Source organism: Euleptes europaea, chromosome 3 (genome assembly GCF_029931775.1).
Source record: "Euleptes europaea isolate rEulEur1 chromosome 3, rEulEur1.hap1, whole genome shotgun sequence".
NCBI lineage: Eukaryota > Metazoa > Chordata > Lepidosauria > Squamata > Sphaerodactylidae > Euleptes > Euleptes europaea.
In genome coordinates this window covers 37,959,484-37,978,389 of record NC_079314.1, presented here as the reverse complement: position 1 = coordinate 37,978,389, position 18,906 = coordinate 37,959,484, and the positions used below count along the sequence as shown (strand labels likewise).

The following is an 18,906-nucleotide window of genomic DNA, read 5'->3' as shown; positions in this document are numbered from 1 at the left end:
CAATCTGCTTGATTGGTGGTAACAAAGATTTATTCTTCCAGTCAGTTGCAGATTCCTATTTCAAATAACCAAACGTTTAAAAAATCTAAAGCAATCTCTAATTGTTAGCTAGGTGTAATCAATTATTCTTAGCTTGTGTAGTCAGGTGTACATAATAAGCTGCAAACATATGGGAAAGCTTCAGAAGGCTGATATTCCATACAAACAAAAACATGTTCAACATAAATAATGTTTAATTTAACGAAGAAGTTAATTTCATGGGTTTTAGTTAGCAAAGCTTTTGAAGTGGAAATGCTTTTTGCCTTTATGTACAGGACTTATTTACAATTAACTCTTTCCAACCACTGGGACAGTAAAAGCCTCGGATTCTTGTACTTGATCATTGTACTAGTTCAAATTTACTGGTAATGGTGACCCATTGATTTAATGTCACATGAATTTTGGACTGTAGGTTTTTGGCAGCCATTGTTTTCATGCATTTTAACTGCAAGATTGCCTATTTTGTAACCATCACTTGAGTTATCCAAGCAAAAATTGACTTAATGCATCTATTAATGTGGAATTTGTTGAAATATTTATTGCACTTACAGTTAGACACAGTTCTTTCATGCAAATGTAAGAATACAACTCTCTGATTACAGGATAAAAGTAAGTCTTTGTATTTTACAGGGCTTTCTCCCAGGTAAGTGGGCATAGGATTGCTTTGTAAACCCCATTGAATTAAATAGGATTTACTTCAGAGAATACACACAGAAGCAGATAGAGTAGGGTTTTGGCTAGTTCCTCATCTGGGCATACAATGCCAGGGAAGTGACACTCTAGCACTTGCCCCAAAACTCTATAGGTTCCATAGAGTTTTGGAGTGAGTGCGAGAGCATCATCTTAGTGCAATGCCAGTTCTTCTGCATCATGACATAAGAACAGAAGAAAGTCCCTGCTGATCAGAGAGCAGGTGAAGGAAGGCCAATTTAATGGGTAAATAGGAATACTTCCCAATTTCTCATCCTAGTGTGTATGTGTGGATTATGCCCACAAGACAGTCACTAGACTTGGCACAACCCAAACCACATCTAGTACCACGTTTCTCTAAACAACAACGTCTAAGGAAAGAGTACAAAAAGAGTAGAGAATGGAAGGGGGGAATTCTTTTCTACTGTCACCTGCTAAAGCCATGCCATATCAGACTACAATATGTCAAATATCATTCTACTAAGATTCAAATCAAATGGATCTATTCCTTTATAAGGATTTTTTTACAGGTATATTGTAGTGCTTTTATCCTGAGGAGGAAAATGTTAACTACAATTTTTTTGTGCAAACTATTTTATTCTTTTTGTCTGCTCAGTTTGCAAATCATTTTAATTGGCATGAAAATACAGAGCCTTAAACACAAATAGCTTTATTAACATCACATACATCAAGATAGATATGATTTGTTTTTATCACAGCTTTGGGTGCATGAGAAGTTAGTAAAGGCTCCAGGCTTTGAACATTATGGCTGCTACTATTCTGCCATCCCATCGACTCAGATGAGCATAGCTGGATACAGGAAGGCTTATTAAACTACAGCTGGGATAATGAGATACACCCTTAAAATCATTAACAAAAATGATTTAATTAGTGTTTATTTAAAATCCCCCGCACCTCAATATACTGAGGGAGAGAGATTTCCCTTCAACAGCTGTTAGTGACAAGATTAACTCTAATCCTTTTTGTTTGCATGGTTTATTATTCTATTTTATTAAACTATTCTTCTTTTCTTCATATTGACCAATGAATATATGTCCTTTCAAAGATAATTCTCCAGGCATTCTTTTAAAAACTAAGAGGCTTTCCACTATATGGATAACATTCAAAGTATGGATTTTTACAGTTAATTTCTTTGTTCTTTTCTTTTCCTTTATTGTGAAGGTTTCCTAGATTGGGTTCCCAAGAAAATGCAAAGAGTGGGGTGTGTTGAGCTGCTGAATACAGTCCAGAGGCGAATACAACCTCGTCTTCATGTTTTTGGACACATCCATGAAGGTCAGAAACCTTATTTGTGTGTTGAAATCCCAGGCTAGGCAATCATTACTCTGGTAATGTTTTTCAAGCATGCCGTGTTAAAGTAGGGAACTTAGAATGGGCATATAGGGCATTTGAAATCCTCCATTGGCCCTGCTGTCAAAACCAGTCATCTATACTAGAATACAAACAAGTGTGTAGAATGTCATAGTAGTGTGGAATAGAATGGGGTTAGTATACCTGGGGGCTAGGAATTCCCTGAGAGTGTTTGACCAGGCCTTCCTAAAAGGGGAGTTTTGCATGGGATTGGGACAAGAAGCAATGGTAGGGGGGGTGTCTTCTTGCTTGAGGCTTTGGAGCTCTTGGAGGTTTGTTTGGCTCGTGGAGGTTGTGTGTAGGTAAGTTACCTTACCTGAGAGAGTGTGACCAGGGGGCACAAACAGGGCTTGGTAATAGGGTTGCCATGAATTTTGTAGCAAATGTGTACTTTACCACGTTCAGCAGCTACAATCAAGATAAGCTGATTCCCATATTTGTTCAGGTTGGCAGCAAATGGCTCAAATGTCTTATGAGCAGGTTTGTGGCTACATCCTGTGCTTGCCAGCAGTTAGTTGCTTGAGCTCATGAAAGCAGCCAGTCAGAGCAGTTTTTGCTCATTATGTAATCCAAGGGTGTCAAACATAAGACCCGCAGGCTGGATCCGGCCCTTTGAGCACTGCTATCCGGCCCGCGAGCCAAGGAAGCCACCCCCAACAGAGATCCAAGCCCACAGGCAGTGGGGATTGGAAGACGGGCTCCAGTCCAGTGCTTGGATCGCCCTCCCCTGCTGTCCCCACAGTTTGGTGCTTTGTGGGGGGCAATGTATGTGCTGGGCTCACCAGCCAAGGAAGCCAACCCCCATTCCTGATTTGGAATGGCGAGCCCGCTGCGAGCTTGCCAGATGAGGCAACCGCCCCCCGCTCCCGATTTGGGCTGGCGAGCCCGCTGCAGGTTGGTACACATGGCCGATCTGGGTTGGTATACATGACCCAGCCCACCCAAATGACATTTATGTCATATCCAGCCTTCGTAACAAATGAGTTTGACAACACTGATGTAATCGGTTGCCTAGTAGAAAATGCATGAAATTGTCCATCCCCTATTATAGGAACTGCGCTGCAGATTTTTTGCCCAGCACAATCAGTCTGTACTTGCATACAGTTTTTTCTTTTATTTTTGGGGTGCTTCTCAGTATGCTGCATAAATTTGTTAAACATTTTTACTTTATTTTTTAAAGACAAAAACAGATGTGGGGGAAACTATACTCACATGGTGCTTTGCAGAATCACACACACATGAAAACCTGCCCAATCCAAACAGATCAGCAGTTATTACCATTGCTAAGAAATACCAAAAGGAACAGCAAATGGTAGTGGTGACAATGCTATCGAGTTGCAGCCAAGTTATGGCACCCCCAGAGGGTTTTCAAAGGGAGAGATGAATAAAGGGGGGTGCCATTTTCTGCTTCTACATAGCGACTCTGGGCTTCCTTGATTGTCTCCCATCCAAGTACTGACCAGGGCCAACCCTGCATAGCTTCTGAGCTCTGATGAGATCAGGCTAGCCTGGGCCATTCAGGTAAGGGCCAGCTAATAGTAAGGTTTTTTTTTTTTTTTTAACAGCATTGATTTGCCAGCATTCTATATGCTTGACGACTGATATAACTGTGTTTTGGCTGTGCAGAAAAACACAGCAATTGCTAAGGAGATGGAAGAAAGCTCCATCAGGCTGTGTGACAATGCACATTCATGAATGCCAATTGTGCTGTGCCGGGAAGGAGTACAGCATCCCTCGAACAGTCACAAACACAAAACTAGTTGTGCTCAGCTGAACTGATCAAGTCTTGGCTACTTGATCATCACTGGCATGATCTGAGCCAGCTGATGTTCAGGCATCCCTCCTTGCTAACAGGGGAGTTTTGTGTGGGAGTCAGCAAAGAAGTTTGTGTGGAAGTAGGAGAGAGCACCAGATGTCCTATTCCAGTACCAATGTCTTTTAGATTAACTACTTACCAAACCTGTTTATAATTTATACATCAATATGCATTGCCGACCTAAGCAGAGCGATACCATTCTAAAACCATTGCTAACTCTGCTTAGGTTGGCACTGGCTATATTCCAAATTTTCAATTTCCAGTCCTGATTTGGAGGCAAAATATCTCCTTTCCAAAAAGTTGCAACTAAAATTATGGCTACATTAACCATGTTAATGAATAACAACCTATGGTTCTTCCTCATGGAGCCTTTCATATATTCAAGTAATTACTATATTGGGCTAAACTTACAGTACCATTCTAAACAAAGTAACACACTGTTAACAGTGTAATCCTGTGTACAGTTATTCCAGTCTAAATCCATTGATCTACATAGGATTGTGCTGTTAGTGGATTTAAGGCCAAACTACAAGTGACGGTAGCCACGTGTCGATCCCGTGGCCACTGGCACCATTTTAGAAACATTTGTAGTTCTTTAAAAATTGCCCCGAGGCCTCAATCTGGATTGGGCATGTGGAGCAGCAGCCTTAGGACCCCTTGTTTCCCCTGTGCTTTTGCAAGTGCATGAACAGTTATGGGATGGATGGTCACTTGTAGTGTGGCTTGCTGCACTAGATGGCACTAGCAATCTTATAACCTAAGATTTTGACTGGATGCATATTTTCCCAGTACCCTTGCATAATTGTAGACCTCCACCATACATGGATAGAAGAACCAGGCACTTTACCACAATGCCAAGTAAGATCGTCTGTAGTTCTTTTTAAACCTACTAGGGTGTAATACCATCCGTAGAATAACTTTGACATTTTTCCTTAGAAACGACAATTAACATCTTGTGAGGTACTTCAAAAATATACTTCCATAGAGAATTAGCTGACAAACCTTGTTCCCACCTGTTTCTGAGAGTAAAACCCCAATTTTCTATATCCCATTAACATTGAATACATTTTAGAAAGCATTCCACTGGAAGCAGACGGATTAACCAAAGCTTCTTGAATGCTGTTAATTCTCTAAAGACATCCTGAGAACATGACACTTTTTGTATAAAGCTCTTTATCTGAAGATACTGTGAAATACTGTAAAATGCTGTGCATTTTAGCCCTTATTTTGCTGTATCTAATATTTGAACATTTATTAAGGATCTGGTTCTCCTAAGGATCCAGTTCTCTTTACCTCATCCAGCACTATCTGGTGGGTTTATTTTCTTTCCTTTTTACTTACAGAGTGCTCCAGGTGAAATTAATCTGCTTCTTAATTTGCCTTTAAAACTTCCCAGGCATCATATTAAAAAGAAAGAAATCCTTTACCTCTATTTTTAGTCTAACTACTAACTCTCCAATACAGAGAAAAGAATTACTTCATCTCCAGCTATGTTTGTTCCTGGTAGAGATCTTAGAAAATGCCTAGAATGCCACTTTATTATAGTTAGCGAAACAAGCAAACGAACAAACAAAAATATTGTGAAAATAAAACTGATTCTGAAATAAATTTCATACCTAATAATAAATTTCATACCTAAATTTCATAAATTTCATATTGTAGGGCTGCCACAGGGCCGTCCACTACTGGTAGTTTTAATAGCTCCATGGCATAAGGAGCCATCTCGTACAGTTTTCTAGTGCTTGCTGCAAACTGTCTGATTGACATGGAGCTATCTCACTCTGTTTAAATAACTCTCTCAAAGTGCTCAGGGAGCGAAACTTTTCTATTTTGAGAATCATATTGCAAAAAGTATTCCTTCTTTCCCTTGCTTAGGTTTAGGCTCGCTGGGAGTATCGGGTTCCTTCTGTTAAATCAAGGGCAAACAGAGCTTGGGCCAAGAGAGATTGAAATTCACCAGTAGAAAAAAGCCTTGGCTGTTCTTCCTGTGCAGTGGGGCCCTCATCATCGGAGAAGAATCCCCCTTCTTCCCTAACTTCTTCCCCAGAGTCCTGACCCATAGAAAGGCAGCCCCCCTACACTCTGTGCCTCAGGAGGTATGTAGGGAGATTTCATTGCTGCCTTAGTGAGCCATTGCCTCCCTTGAGCAGAGTGACTGCAACAAGGTTCGGCAGAGAAGGCGTTTGGAAAGGCTTGTCTTTGTGAAGGGGAATAAACTATAGAAGCTGCTATAGAAACTGCATAGTTAGGAGCAATAGCACAACCTGGAGGTGGCATCGGAAACTGCAGGGCTTGTATCGCTTTAAAATGGTCTTGTAAGGCCAAGCTAAACATCCTTGGCACCGCTTGGTTGTCTGGAGGCTGTGCAATGGGAGCCGCTCTGGAACGAACTCCCTGGGTCTGCTGAGCGGCGTGGGAGCCGTCAGGGACCTCCGTGGCTGGCGTTTTTACTGGCTGCTTCTTTTCCCCACCATTTTTACCGGGCAGATTAAGCCGCAGTTTTTTCGGCGCCAGCTCAATTATCAGAGGGCTCGCCCGGGCCAGGTCATGATCTCCATCAGAAAGAAAGCCCGCATCTTCTCCCTTTGACGCTGAAGCAGTGGCCATTTTAAGGTCTCCTTCTTCCAGAGAAGGAGAAGAAGAAAACGGAGCCTTTTTAAAGTTCCGAAACAAAAGGAGGGGGGGAATTAGGCGGGTTGTAGAGGGACGGTAAGAAGGATTAAGGCTAGACAGAGTAGGTAAAATAAGTGAATAGAAAAAGGTTTCCCTACACTGACTAACTAACAGCAGCTATGCTGAGACGTGTTCTCCCCGCAGGCAGGAGGAAAAACTGGAAGTTACTGGAGATTCACCTCAGAGGACAGGAAGTCCAAAATTTAACTCCTGTCTCCCCGAGCAGCAGATGAGAATCACCCGAGCTTTTCAAGATGCCCTGTCCCCAGAGCGGGAACAACTGCTCTCCAGCCGATAGAGATCAGTTCACCTGGAGAAAATGGCCGCTTTGGCAATTGGACTCTGTGGCATTGAAGTCCCTCCCCTCCCTAAACCCCGCCCTCCTCAGGCTCCGTCCCCAAAACTTCCACCGGTGGCAAAGAGGGACCTGGCAACCCTACAAATCCTGGTAGCTTAATTTACTAACTCTGCATAACCCATAAGATGGCCCCTCACTATTGAGCCCCTTAACGTTGAGACTAGGCTACTGTAATGCACTTTATATTGGTCTCCCCTCAAAATCAACTTGGAAACTCAAACTGATCCAGAATGCCATGGCTTGCCATGGCTTGGCTATTAGCAGGAGCTAGATGGAGCATGCATATTGCTCCCATTCTGCAGATGCTCCATTGGCTGCCCCCTTGTTACTGGAATCAGTTTAAAGTATTGGCTGTCACGTACAAAGCCCTTCATGGCCTTGGCCCCTCTTATTTGCAGGACTGCCTTTCTCTCTATGCTCCGTCTGCCTGAAGAGGTCAGGAAAGCTCCCATTCTCCTGGCCTTCCGCAAACTATGCAAAAGTGAACTATTCAAAGGGACTTTTCTGTGCTGGACTGTGAACTACAACTCTGTGCATAGTACATTTATCATTTTGCTATGTGTGTTTTCATACTCTCGCTACTTTATTTTTAAACTTAAACAATACAATTTTCTGCATTGTTTAATCATGTTTAATACTTTATGCCTTGTACCAGATTACTGTAGTCCTATACTGATTGCATTGACTTGTACTGTGTAACTTGCCTTGAGTCTCAATGAGAAAGGTGGATTATAAATTAATAGCAAAAGGCTGCCCGGTGGCACTGGAGCTCTTTTCCAGCTGAACCAATGGGCCAAGATGGCTGCATATGCAGGGCCTCCAGTTCAGATCGATGGTTTTTTTGTATTTGTTTTTCCAAAATACCTCCCAAGCTAATCACTGCTTTTGAATACTCAGATTTCCATCTTGCAGTATTAGAGATTATTACTAACTGCTATAATTTTGTTTGTGTTTAGGGTATGGCGTTATGGCTGATGGAACCACAACGTACGTGAATGCCTCTGTGTGCACCGTTAATTACCAGCCACTCAATCCTCCTATAGTTATCGATTTGCCTACTCCGAGGAACACTTGATTGTTGCATGACAGATCTGGAGTATGCGGCACAACATGCTTGCCCCTAGCAAAGCATATGAGAAATTACACAAATACTTTTTTTTATGGACAATCTGGAGAAGTGTGAATGGATGGAGGGCAAAGGCAATTTGGGATGATGGTCTTCTAGAAGTGCTTTAAGGAATCCAGCATTTTACATTTTAAAAGAACTTTTTTCATACAATCTTCATTATACAGAGAGACATCAGTACTTTTTGTATGTATTATATATCAAATTAAGCTTGCTAAAAGAAAATCGATTCCTCAACAAAATGATTTGTTATAAATGTTTACAGTTTTAATGTGTTAAATACAGACATTTATTCATTCAAAGGTGTCTTAAATGAACATGGGGGGGGGTAATTGTACTACATTTTTTGAATGATCACGGCAGGTATAACATGGTATACTCATGTATTTAAGAGGTTATTTTGCATTATGTCCAAATGTACAATCTTCCAATCTCTTAAAACTAGTGCAGTTAAAACTTTTGTCTTGTTATATCTGGCACAAAATCTAAAGTGATATGTGCAGATTGTTCAAGTGTTGTAAATATCAGAACATTCAAAAAGGGATGTGGCTTACAATTAGGTGTAAACTCAGGACTTGAAAATTTGCCCCTTCCTCCACAAAAAGCTAAAGGAAAAAAAGCTAAAGCATTTTGTTGCTGTGAATCCTCTTCAGTTTTAACTTTATGGGTAATCTTTGTACCAGTGTTCAGAGGTTCCAGTAAAATAGGTCTCATTCACCCACCATAATGCTCCATTTTGATTGTTTGTGGACAGTAACGCTAGAAATCAAGTGAAATCCACTACCGCTCAGATCTAATTGAAAGGTACTGGAGTTTGATGTTGGCACTACTCTAGATAGAAAAAAGCAACTTTCTAGCCCATCAGATACAGCACTTTGTCAAATCAAGCATTGAAATTCACCTTAAAGTGCCAAAAGAGTAAGAAAGAACTCTAAACAGCTGTTGTTTTTAAATAAAGGATACTGTCTGAAGAGTATATTAGACTAGCAAGATCTCCTTTTGAGTAAAATAGTCTCTTTGCACATAAAAGGCAGAGCTCCCAGGCCAAGTCCAAATTTACCAGAGGAAACTTCATACATGCATCCACAGTGCGCAAATGCATATTTCCAAACTGAGGAGCAATCCATGAGAGCGCTCTGTTGGAAACACAAATATGCATTTTGACAACAGTATCTGCCTGTTTTTGTTGTTGTTGTTTTTTGCACACATAACTTCAGAAGTGGGGGGGGGGCCTCAGGGTAAAATCTAAGAGGTGTAAAGAATTATAGACTTGTTTCATGTCATTGTTAAACTGGTAATCTCAGGATAAACACACACATTCAATAATCTGACGCCCGCCCTGGAACAAGAAACATCAAACCAGCCTTATCATTTTATGACAACTCTGTCGTGTTCATGGTTCACATATGTCTCCACACAATTAGGTGTGTACGTTTAGGACTGTGTACAGAAGGGTTAATATGAAACAGGCTGTTATGTGCCAGGAGGTGGCAGGTATCACTAATCACAGCTGCAGGGAAAAGTGCAAATGCTCATGCAGAGGCTGCAGCCACCTCCCCACATGTACAACCACGTTCACCCTGGCCTTTTTGCACGTGGTCAGGCAATCGTGTGGTGAAATTTGACATTGCGAACCAGCCTGGCTATGGCTACTTTTAAAAGGCAGGCTTGATTAGGTTTTGTAGCGAAAACCCAGAAAAAAAATAAACTGGCTACTTCAAATGGTTAAAAGTTGTCAGCATAGACTTTTTTTTTTTTAAAGGAGGCAGAGCTTTCTGGAACAAGAGGCCTTTTTCTTTGCCTCGACCAAATTTGTATGGTGTTCAGGAAGTATTCTCTAAACAATATTTTTTTTCCTGAGGTACCTTTCTTCAAGATAGGAGTGCTTTTGTCTGAGAATGGTATGAAAGCAGTTTTTACTTTTGAAAAGGAAACGTTAAGAAGCATTTGAGGTTATGAAAGTTGAATCATTTTGGCACAAATGGATGTTGTAACTATGTCAAGCATGTTAGACAAATAAAAATCTTTTAAAATCTTGTTTTATTGAGTGATTTTTGGATGGGAAACAAGCCATTTTAGACCAAAAAACCCCACCACAATTATATTTTTATGAATATCTGACTGAGCAATTCTTTTTCACGATCTCTGTGCATCACACTTTTTGGAACGGCAAGTGTGCACAGGGTATAATTCAGAACTTTCAAGAGCTAGAATTCTTTTTTCTGTGCTGGTTCCACTCATCCTGGCATCCTGAATGCTTGCAGATATCCCTCCCCACAGTCCAATGGTGCCAGTTTCTGGAGCCCCATTCTTTAATTAATTAATTTAAATTCTATTCATTAATTTAATCCAGTGCAGCCATCTGCATAACTGAACCCACTTATTGCAACCTTCTGTGACTGCACACTTCATGCTACAGCTATCTTAGCTTAGTGCTCCTTCCTAAATCCTAGTACTGACATTTGAACTGAGAACTCCAGCTAAATCTAATCCTTCAGACCCAAAGCACAAGAAGACATTGGACTCGTCATCTACTCCACTAGTCTCTACTGTCCATCAGAGGAGTGAAAATGTGTTCAGAATAGCTCCTTCAACATCTGGGTAACAAAAATGAGAAACGAACATACTGGATGGAGGGATACACTTCTGGGTAGCAGTGTGTGTGACAAGATCTTGTGATATGGCTGGACTGTAAGCTAAATATGAGCAGCCAGTGTTATGCAGTGTGCAGTTTTGGAGGCCTCACTTCAAAAAGGATACGGACAGAATGGAGTGGGTGCAGAGAAGAGTGATGAGGTAATCAGGGGCCTGAAGACCAAGCCCACAAGGAAAGGCTGAGGGACTTGGGAATGTGAAGAGGGGGTAAGGAAGGACACGATTGCTCTCTTTTAAGAGGAGGGCCGAGAGCTGTTCCTGTTGGCAGTGGAGAATAGGACTCTTATTAATGGGTTTAAATTATGGGCAAAAAGGTACCAGCTGGATATTAGGAAATGATTTATTTTTTTACAGTAAGAGTAGTTCAGCAGTGCTATTGGCTGCCTAGGGAGGTGGGGCGCTCCCCCTCACTGCCAGTCTTCAAGCAGCGGCTGGATGAATACTTGTCAGGGATGCTTGAGGTTGATTCTGCATTGAGCAGGGAGTTGGACTAGATGGCCAGTATGGCCCCTTCCAACTCTATGATTCTGTGATTCTACATTTCAGGCCTGGAGGCCCAACAATCCAGCCCCCCTTTCCCAGGGAAGATCCTATTTCCAACGCCTGGATGCTTACTCTCTTGCACCTGGAGCTCCCTTACCTTTCCCACTCTGGTGTTGCTTAAAAATAGCACCCCATCACTTGCTTTATAAGTGAATATGATGGGCTGTCTGACTTTAAGAGCAACTGAGAGGACAGGGGAGAATACTTTGTGGTTCCTGAGTGCTTTCCTTGAAATTATAGATGCTGGGACATCTGCAGTTTTCTTTCATGAGAGATGTTGCTGATCCTTCCTTATCACTGGTCTTTTACAACTTATCTAATTCGGTGTATGTTGAGGGATGAATTAAGCTTCTGCCGCTCCCTCACTCCCCTGCAGTCTGCAAAGCAGGCCTGCTGCCTGTTGGGGGAGGAAGACATAGCCTCTGCTTCTAACCCCCACCCCCAATTTTGCCTTTCTAGCAGATACAAGCAAAATTGTTCCCCTACCTGTCTACAATTCATGCTGCTCCAGACAACGGACTCATGCCTCAGGCAAACAGATGAGCTTACACAAAATAAGAATATTCTCCCGAAGTCATCAAGAAGGCGTAATGACTAGTAGAAAGTGAAAACAGCACAAAAATGCTAATCAGGGGCCTGTGGCTGAGGTCCCGATTCCTACATATCTGCAGGAGCAGAGTCACTCCCTTCACTGCTCCTGCTCCTCCCCCCTTCTGCTTTAGAAACCAAAACCAGCAATGAGGCACCAGAATAACTTGTCAGTCTAGAAGGGTTCCAATCACTCCAAAATGTCAGAAATCATATATATTTTTTAATGTATAGAGCTTCTGATATGACAGGTGGCTGTTTTGGTTGGATCTTGGTTAGTAAATTTACAGATGCAGACCATCAGTTCAGTAGTGCTAAAAACACCTTATTCTGTGCTGATTATAGCAGATGAATTCTGAGACATCCAGTTTCCTAATAATGAATAATAAGATATTGGATATCAACTGGGAAAATTGGGGCAAATTTTTTTGAATGGTGTGCCTTTTAGAATTCATTTTCTAACTGAAACATTGTAATTGAAAGAAACTAAAGCTATTATTTTATTTGAAGTGCCAATTAAGAATCTCTAAATCATCACCAAAACAATTTTCATTGTTTTCAGTTTTCCCAGTTAAATGGAATATGTAAAAAATTAACAGCCCCAACAACTGAAACGTTTCAGCAGCCCCCACCACAGTTCTCACTGTGTTGGCTTTATAAGATTCCTGATGAACTGTTTAATCGAACAATTGAATGTATACAGTTTTAATAGACTGAAATGAATATATTTTGGTAATCATGTTGCTCTTGTCTACTGATCTCTCAAGACTGGAGATAGCGCTTCTTTCTACTGCAGAAATGCTCTGAGGAATTCATTGTAGGAGATTTTGGAAGTTAATGCTTTGTCATAATATTCCAAGATGTGAAAGAACTCCTCTTCAGACAGATTGATGCTATACTTTCGGAGTACCTGCAGAACACACACAAAAAAAGACACTGCTTATTTTTAAATTAGGAGCTACCTGGGAAAGTTTGCAGCAGGAAAGCACTAGGGAATCCATACTCTTGGTTTAAGACTAAGTACCTCATTCTGCCCCTCAGAATTATATAACATCTGAAGTTACTTTTCTCAGAACCACAGGCCATTGTGGCACGCCCAATGCGACAAATGTCAAACCAGAGAATCCAAGCCAAACCAGCATAGCAAGGGACACTATTGCAAGTCCAACAGAACCAATGTCAATCCACAGAAGGCAAACAGAACCTAAGGCCATTGTGGCAAGCCCAACAGAACCAGTGTCAAACCATAGAATCCAATTGCCATGATTGGGCAGAGAGTTCTGCTGTACCATTAACTTCTGATCCCATTGCCTGGGAGAGCTGTCCCCCTCCCTCCTGTTGCCTGGGAGTCTTGTAAAATGGAAGAAAATCAGACTGGGGGGGCCTTAAAATGCCAGCTCTGAATATTCCTGGAATTTTTCAGGACCTGATTTATCAGTATTCTGGAAAACCCCCATATCAATCTGGATACCCAAAAATATTCAAAACATACCAATAAGGTATTTTTGGATATATATTCAGACCAGAAATATCTGAATGCACATCCTTACTTGGGAGGGAGAAAAATTGCATCGGTTAAAATTATCTCTGTGTAAAAAGAGCTCCAGTTGACAGGAGCACAGCCCTTCTCCTTTTGCAGTGAATTCTTCACTTACTTGCTTACAGATTTAATTTATTTTATTAAATCCCAACTCTCCTGTGACCCCCCCTACTCACAGATCCTCCCATCCACCAAAACCTCTGTCCCACAAGTTCAGGGATACAGGTAGGTCAGACAGTCACAGTTTGCCACTTGTCTTGCATCTTTTAAATATATAGAGAGCCCTGGCCCTTTCTTGAGCCAGGCTCCATCTCTCATTCACAGAGACACTATAAGACAGGGTAGCCCAGTCCCCTTTATCAATTATACCTCACTCAGACTCTCCACAAAGCTTTTGGGGTAGGGGCCCCAAACACTGCTTCACTTTCACGCTGCACCAGTTATTCATGAGAGAGGCCTTGGCCTGACTGCGTTGTGTGTGTGTGGGTGTTTCTTTCCCTGAGACCATACACATCTAGTCCACAGGGTTAAACAAACAAGGAGCTAGTATGCTGGCCAATGGCAATAACAATAAATGTAATGTAAATGTCACAACGAGCTAGCTTTTATTCATGAATTAAACACAACATGGGAGCAATTCAGGGAAATTATTACAACGTTTCTCCACCCTTGAACTTTTGAACTATAGCTCTGTTCAGGCCTACTGAATTCTTTGTAGCTCTCTTTCTCACAGTCAGGCTGTTATTCCGCCACTTGCTGGCCTAAGATTCCAGCCAGTTCCAACTCTCTAACAGAACAGCTTTTCAACTGTCAGCCTCTTCCCATCATTCTGACAGCTCCCATTGGTCACTCTTAGGTAGAGGTGGAACTCAACCTGTTCGTCACACCAACTTTGATCTGAAGATTTCTATGTTGGCTTATATAGCAATGTATACTAACATTTAAAGCATCAAATTAAACACTTCAGTCAAACTAGTAAATGTGGTGGCCAACAAGAAAACCAGAAATTAGCCAGCCCCACTGAAGGCTTTATGGAATCAAAGTGCTTCTCACATGCCTCCTAACTTTCTGGCCTTCCCTCGGCGGGAGTTCTAAATGAGGGGGCTACTGTAAGAAGGCCTGCTTTTTCTAGCCACTTTCTGGGCCCCAGCAGCCCAAAGCATTGGGCCCCATATGATTAGCATGTGGGGAGGATCATATGGGAGCAGGTGTCCTCGACACAAACTGTTTAGTGCTAGATCATGATGGGTAGCCATATTAGTCTGTCTGTTGCAGTAGAAAAGAGCAAGATTCCAGTAACACCTTAAAGACTAACAACATTTCTGGCAGGGGATGAGCTGCCGTGTGTCACAGCTCACTTCTACAGGTAAGTTTAGTGCTAGATTGTCAACACAATTACCTGTCGGAAATCCTGAATGCTGAGGAGTCCATTCCCGCTTTTGTCATACATCTTAAAAGTTCGTCTCATTGGCCTCCAGCAGTGCAGAATCTGAGGCTGAATCCTCATCATTGCATTGAAAAATGTTGCTGTTTGTGGTCCACAGGGTTTCTTACAAAGATGGGGGAAATTGTTCTCAATTAATACACTATGACTCCTAGATTCCACCATGAAGCTATCACAGGGAATGTAGATACATTCAGGACTTGAAAAAGAAAATATTTCTGTATATAATTACAATTGCCACCTGGCTAAAAAAATGCCAGCTGGCCTTCTGTGACTTGACGGATCATCAACTTGGCTACCTTGAAAGCAGCAGGTGAAGGCCCTCCAGTCCTGAAAAGAATGCTTATCAGTTACTGATGTCTGCCCCTCAAGATGTCATTAAAAACAAAGGGCCAGAAGGTTGCAAAGAAGCCAGCCATCCTGTATGCAGTGTATAATTAAGGTATGGAACTCACTGCCAGAAGTCTGACACTGCTCCTTTCAGACTGCTTTTTAAAAAGAAAACAATCAATGAAGGATAACTCTATTAGTGGCAATTTGTTCAAACAGTGAAGGCCAGAAAGTAGGCAGCAAATCTAAAGGAATTAGAATTCATCATGGCCTGCTAGTGAATTTTCTGAGGAGTATCTGAATTAATAAAGAAATATACATGGATATACTGAAAATATGCTTAGTTGTCAGAAAGTTTTATCTTCATTTGACAGATACGATAAAAACATTCACAGCAGCTTTCAAATCTAATCCATTAACATACAAAACAGGCTTTAAAAAAACCAACAGAGAAACATTGTATGTTATCTAAAAGTAAATCAGTAATGAGGTTGGTGTTCGATGAGGAGCTGGAATGAGATGCAGAGACAATTTAATATACAATATATTTTACTATCGATGTAGATACAGATAAATATAAATAAAAGGAGACTGTATAAAGTGGAACAACCAATTTGTAACAAATAAAAATTCTGGGAAATTGGTCAGTATTTTTTGGGCGGGAAGAATATTTGCATTAGGATAGCAACCACAAGGAGTTGGAGGGAAGGGGGAAATCCCATTCTCCCAGCCAAACACGCCATGCTGTCTCCTCTTCCTTCCCCTTCCCAGCTCCAGCTTTTCCTACCCCTTTACTTGCCCCCACTTCCATCCTGCAGGCTCCAGCTCCCCCATAAAGTTGCCAGCTTTTCTCCCTTCAGCCCCATTTTCCCTCTCCCACCATGTTTGCTCTCACCCCACTTCTTTCCCTCTCCACATTCCTCTTTTCACTAGCTGCCACTCCCCCTTCCCTCTTGTTGGCTCCCCTTTCCATCTCCTTGCAGCCCCCATGACCTCTCCTTTCCCTTACTTTCCTCTCCTTTCGTCAGTCTCACTTCCCACCTTCTGTGGGTGGCCGTAGTTGTTACTGAACTGTTGAGTGCCCTTTTGGGTTCCTACAACCCAAAATAACACACAGATTTAGTCACCATGGCTAGTAGCCATAGATGGATCTCTCCTCCATGAATCTGTCCAACCCATTTTAATCTCCAACTCATGGCCATCACCACATGCACTACTGTCCAACTCATGGCCATCACTACATGCACTACTGTCCAACTCATGGCCATCACTACATGCACTAACAGCAAATTCCACAATTTAATTACTCATTAAGTAAAGAAGTATTTCCTTTTGCCTGTCCTGAACCTATTGCACATCAGCTTCCATAAATTCTATTATTATGGGAGAGGGCAAAAAAGATCTCTCTATCCACTTTCTCCACCCCATGCATAATTTTATAAATCTCTATCAAGTCTTCCCTTAGCTGCCTTTTTCTAGCCTTGTACATTTCCTGACCCTCATAGGAAAGGTGCTCCAACCCCTGAAGCATCTTAGTTGCCCTCTTCTGTAGTTTTTCTAGCTTTACAATATCCTTTTTGAGATATGGCATCAAGAATTACAATGGGGCACTGCAGCTCTACACCAGGGCATTACAATATGGGCCACTTTATTTTCAGTCCCTTACCTAATAATCCCCAGCATGGTTTGCCTTTTTTACTGCTACCACACGCTGAGTCAACATTTTCACTGAGGTTTCTACTGTAACCCCAAGATCTCTTTCATTCTCAGTCTCAGCCAGTTCACACCCTATCAACATATAAAGTTAGGATTTTTTCCCATTTCCAATATGCATCACCTTACATCACCAACACTGAACTTCATTTGCCATGTTGTTACCTACTCACCCAATTCAGAGAGATCTTCTTGTTTTTAAAAAAATATTTATTCAATAAAATAAAGAACAAAAACATACAACAATCTTCATAATTTAAAATATGTGTAAACTTAAAAATTTAACAGAATTTCTATATTACAACTTATTCCAATATCCTCATTCATACAACCTCACCGAATACATGGTTTAGTCCTCTGTAAAATAACTAGACTATCATCGCTGCACATTGTCTTTTCCTAGCATCAAAGTCAGTTCTTGAAGGGTCCAGCCAGCATCTAGTTGGTTGTTTCCAGATGCACAAAGATTGCAGACACACACACCCCTGCTTGGAAGTGGGCTTCCCCATTTTTCACTACAGCCTGCCAGTTTTGGGGGATGGGGTCTGTCGCCATGCGTGCCTTCCTTGCCCCTGGTGTGAACCTAGTTTTTGTGACTTTGATTGGGGGTTTGGGAAAATGAAACCTCTGCTTGTGGACAGTCTGGATGACCTTTGAGTACATGTTATTTTTGGGTCAGAACTTTGCTTGCAGTTTGTTCAGTCTGTGCAGCACCTGGGATGTGCTTGAAAAAGGAGGAAAACACCCTTTTGAGGTTTGGGGAGGCTTGGAAAGGTAATAAGGCATGGCAAGGACTTAAATTAAAACATATATTTCTTTAACTTTAACCAACCATTCCTCTATCTTTGGAGTCGTTTTTTGTTTCCAGTGTCTGGCAAAAGTCATTCTAGCAGCAGTTATCATGTGTAACCCCATACATCCTTTATCTTTAGTTAGGTTTGGAACTAAATTTAAAAAGAGTGTCTCAGGTTTACATGGGATGTCTATCTCCATTCCAACAGATAGGTATTTCACTATTTCAGTCCAGAATGTTATAGCTCTCTCACTCTTCCATCACATATATTTAAAGTTTGCTTGTTTTTTATTGCAGTACCAACAACTATGGTTCACTGATTTGCAGATGTTACTTATTCTAATTGGAGTTAAATACCACATATATACCATCTTAATTAGACTTTCTCTAATTTGCAAGCTGACGGAGAAATCTAATCCCTTTGAAAAAATATATTCCCATTCTTGATCACTCCATGGTTTATCCAGAGAGATCTTGTATTTCTTCATAATCAGCCTTGGTTTTCACCATCCTGAATTATTTCCTTTGGAAACTACTTATAGGCATTATTTCATTTGACTTCAAGAATACCCTTTGTTTGCCCACAGAACATTTACCTGGATTCGTGGATTTTGGATTACAATCCTTTGTAGAGGAGATGTTTCTTGTGGTTTAAGCAACAGCACACAGCTTTGTAAGAAGTCACAGTATGCAAATTTACCAACACTCTTAAAATCATATTTTGTTATGAGTTGCTTACGTTCTTCTTTGGTTATATTCAAATGAAATTTCTCTGCTATAGCTGAAATAAACATACGGTAGGAATATCTGAATCAGCAGTATGACAACTACATTTTTAGAGTATCAATAACTCTCACCATTAGTTTTGGACAAGATGGCAAGCTAGCAGATCTGTTAAAAATAATAAAATATACATTTTTAGAGTTTATTTCTTCAGTAATATGAATACAAGAGCACCAATTAACTAAGATAGCAAAACATGCTTACTTCTTTTCAGGATGTTCTGATTCTCATTGGATTAATGACAATAGACGGTATAAACTGTCCCCATTAAAACTGTCTGAGGTGGTACAAAGTAGTATGAAAGGTCTATCTATTATGCTAGATCTGCAATGGTTTATTCACACAAGCAAGCCCCAACTGGATGCTGCAATCATTACGTCATGAAGATGCAGGTGTGTGAATCAATGTTTTGATTGCTAGATGGTGTCAACAGACTTGGATGGC

The 18,906-nt window shown here is 41.1% G+C and overlaps 2 protein-coding genes across 2 annotated transcripts in view; one reads left to right on the top strand and one right to left on the bottom strand.

Moving 5' to 3' along the window:
- Positions 1 to 8,026, top strand: part of MPPED1 (metallophosphoesterase domain containing 1) — a 53,070-nt gene extending 45,044 nt beyond the window's left edge. The window contains exons 5-6 of the mRNA XM_056847232.1: positions 1,912 to 2,025; positions 7,904 to 8,026. Of these exons, the coding sequence (XP_056703210.1) occupies positions 1,912 to 2,025; positions 7,904 to 8,022 (233 nt within the window). The 3' untranslated portion in view covers positions 8,023 to 8,026. The remainder of the gene's footprint in view (positions 1 to 1,911; positions 2,026 to 7,903) is intronic.
- Positions 8,027 to 12,613: 4,587 nt separating this feature from the next.
- EFCAB6 (EF-hand calcium binding domain 6) overlaps positions 12,614 to 18,906 on the bottom strand; it is a 98,385-nt gene continuing 92,092 nt past the window's right edge. The window contains exons 28-30 of the mRNA XM_056847244.1: positions 18,276 to 18,460; positions 14,799 to 14,948; positions 12,614 to 12,769 (exon numbers count right to left, since the gene is read on the bottom strand). Of these exons, the coding sequence (XP_056703222.1) occupies positions 12,647 to 12,769; positions 14,799 to 14,948; positions 18,276 to 18,460 (458 nt within the window). The 3' untranslated portion in view covers positions 12,614 to 12,646. The remainder of the gene's footprint in view (positions 12,770 to 14,798; positions 14,949 to 18,275; positions 18,461 to 18,906) is intronic.